This window comes from Vespula pensylvanica, chromosome 14, assembly GCF_014466175.1.
Source record: "Vespula pensylvanica isolate Volc-1 chromosome 14, ASM1446617v1, whole genome shotgun sequence".
NCBI lineage: Eukaryota > Metazoa > Arthropoda > Insecta > Hymenoptera > Vespidae > Vespula > Vespula pensylvanica.
In genome coordinates this window covers 4,890,763-4,892,639 of record NC_057698.1, presented here as the reverse complement: position 1 = coordinate 4,892,639, position 1,877 = coordinate 4,890,763, and the positions used below count along the sequence as shown (strand labels likewise).

General features: G+C 38.4%; 1 protein-coding gene across 20 annotated transcripts in view; it reads right to left on the bottom strand.

Moving 5' to 3' along the window:
• Nucleotides 1-1,877, bottom strand: part of LOC122634411 (glucose transporter type 1) — a 27,671-nt gene that overhangs the window by 13,279 nt on the left and 12,515 nt on the right. For 3 of the 20 annotated variants that reach the window (XM_043823342.1, XM_043823343.1, XM_043823341.1), the window contains exon 1: nucleotides 1,417-1,871. The exons of 16 other annotated variants lie outside the window; for them this stretch is intronic. Coding sequence is in view for 1 of the 4 variants with exons in the window: in XM_043823341.1 (XP_043679276.1) it covers nucleotides 1,417-1,436 (20 nt within the window). In the remaining 3 variants the exon portion in view is untranslated. Of the gene's footprint in view, nucleotides 1-1,416; nucleotides 1,872-1,877 lie in introns of those variants that run through there. One more of the 20 variants, XM_043823345.1, reaches the window with a different exon arrangement.

The following is a 1,877-nucleotide window of genomic DNA, read 5'->3' as shown; positions in this document are numbered from 1 at the left end:
GAGAGAGAGAGAGAGAGAGAGAGAGAGAGAGAGATAGAGAGAGAGGGAGAGAGAAAGAGAGAATAAGATAGAGACAGAGATACGGAATAAAAATAGTCTCGTCGTTATTAATTTATTACGTGTATATCATCTAACAGTTGTTTATCGCAGTTTAAATTACCCTCTTTCTGCAAAAACAAAGGTTAATAGAGATCTCAGAAAAAGACAAATAGAGAGGAGAGAGAAAGAAAGAGATAAGTGTAACGTTGGTGCGTTCTATGCAGAAGAGGGGTCGAATCATTTCTTTTATTTTCTGTTTATCATTCCAATTAAAAACATTTCGTTATAGTATTATAGATATAATGTTACACAAGTGGCAATACGTACGATCTACTAAACACGATGCGGGAAGAATAAAAAAAGAATGGGTCATATGGCGATATGAAAATTCTAATTTAAGTTCAATGCGTTCGATAAATACTTTTTTATATTTTCACACGTATATACACATGTGTGTGTGTATATATGTATATGTATTCTATGTATGTATATGTGCACACACGCGCGCGCGCACATACATACACATATACGCCTATATACACATGATGTGCGTGTGTATAATAAATTCGCGAATTTAGTCAATCGACGATGATATTTAGTAAATTTATCAATTGATGTGCACAGCCAAGCAGAAAGGGTGATAATAGTTAAAGATGGAAGAGAGAGAGAGAGAGAGAGAGAGAGAGAGAGAGAGAGAGAGAGGGAGAGAGAGAGAGAAAGGAGAGAGAAAGGGAGAGAGAGAAAAACGAAGAAAAGGGTAGAAAAAGGAAGTTACTGCAAGGCATGTGTCGTCGAATATGAGAGAGGCGAATAGCAAAAACGAATAGCATATGATTTAAAGTTACGTGAAAAGAAAAACGATAAGAAATGTAGCAAGAGCGAGACGCATCGTGATGTCGAAAGAAAAAGTATAAGAATAAAAAATGACGATGGATGTAACGATAGAAATATGAGAGAAATAAGAAGAGAGAGAGAGAGAGAGAGAGAGAGAGAGAGAGAGAGAGAGAGAGAGAGAGAGAGAGAGAGAGAGAGAGAGAGAGAGAGAGAGACGAGTCAGAGACAGAATAGATGGGGGAGAGAGAGAGAGAGAGATCGACAGAAACAGAGTAGATAGATAGAGAAAGAGACAGGATAGATAGATAGATAGATAAATAGAGATAGATAGATAGATAGATAGATAGATAGATAGATAAATAGATAGATGGATGGATAGACGGACAGATGGATAGATGGACAGATAGACAGATAGATAGATAGACAGATAGATAGATAGATAGATAGATAGATAGATAGATAGATAGATAGATAGATAGATAGATAGAGAGACAGACAGATAGATAGATAGATAGATAGAGCAGTGATGATGTTGCCATGTACCTGGGAGGTAGGGAGACCATGGCTGTGTTCCGAAACTACAGTAGCCTCTATGCCTCCCCACTCACTCCTCTTGATTCAGTATTTCGTCTTATTCTCATAGATTATTTGTTCTTTGCTTTGTTCACACGACATATGTACGTACGTTGGATTATCCACCAAATCCAATGAATTGACTCTGAATGATTGCACTGCTTGTTGTCAAGTGGGTCCACAACCAAAGTGGAGGGGTAACGTGTAGCGGGGGGTATAAAAGGCCGCCGACGCCCGCCCCTGCCTTCTCTTATCACTCACTCTGTAAATCTTTACCTAGTTTGGAAACACAGTCGTGGTTCAGTCAATAATTATGTCAATAATGATATATTCGCTCGCATTTAGTAACGTGACGTTCAACTCCTCTAAATAAATATAGGGTAGAGAGAGAGAGAGAGAGAGAGAGAGAGAGAGAGAGAGAGAGAGAGAGA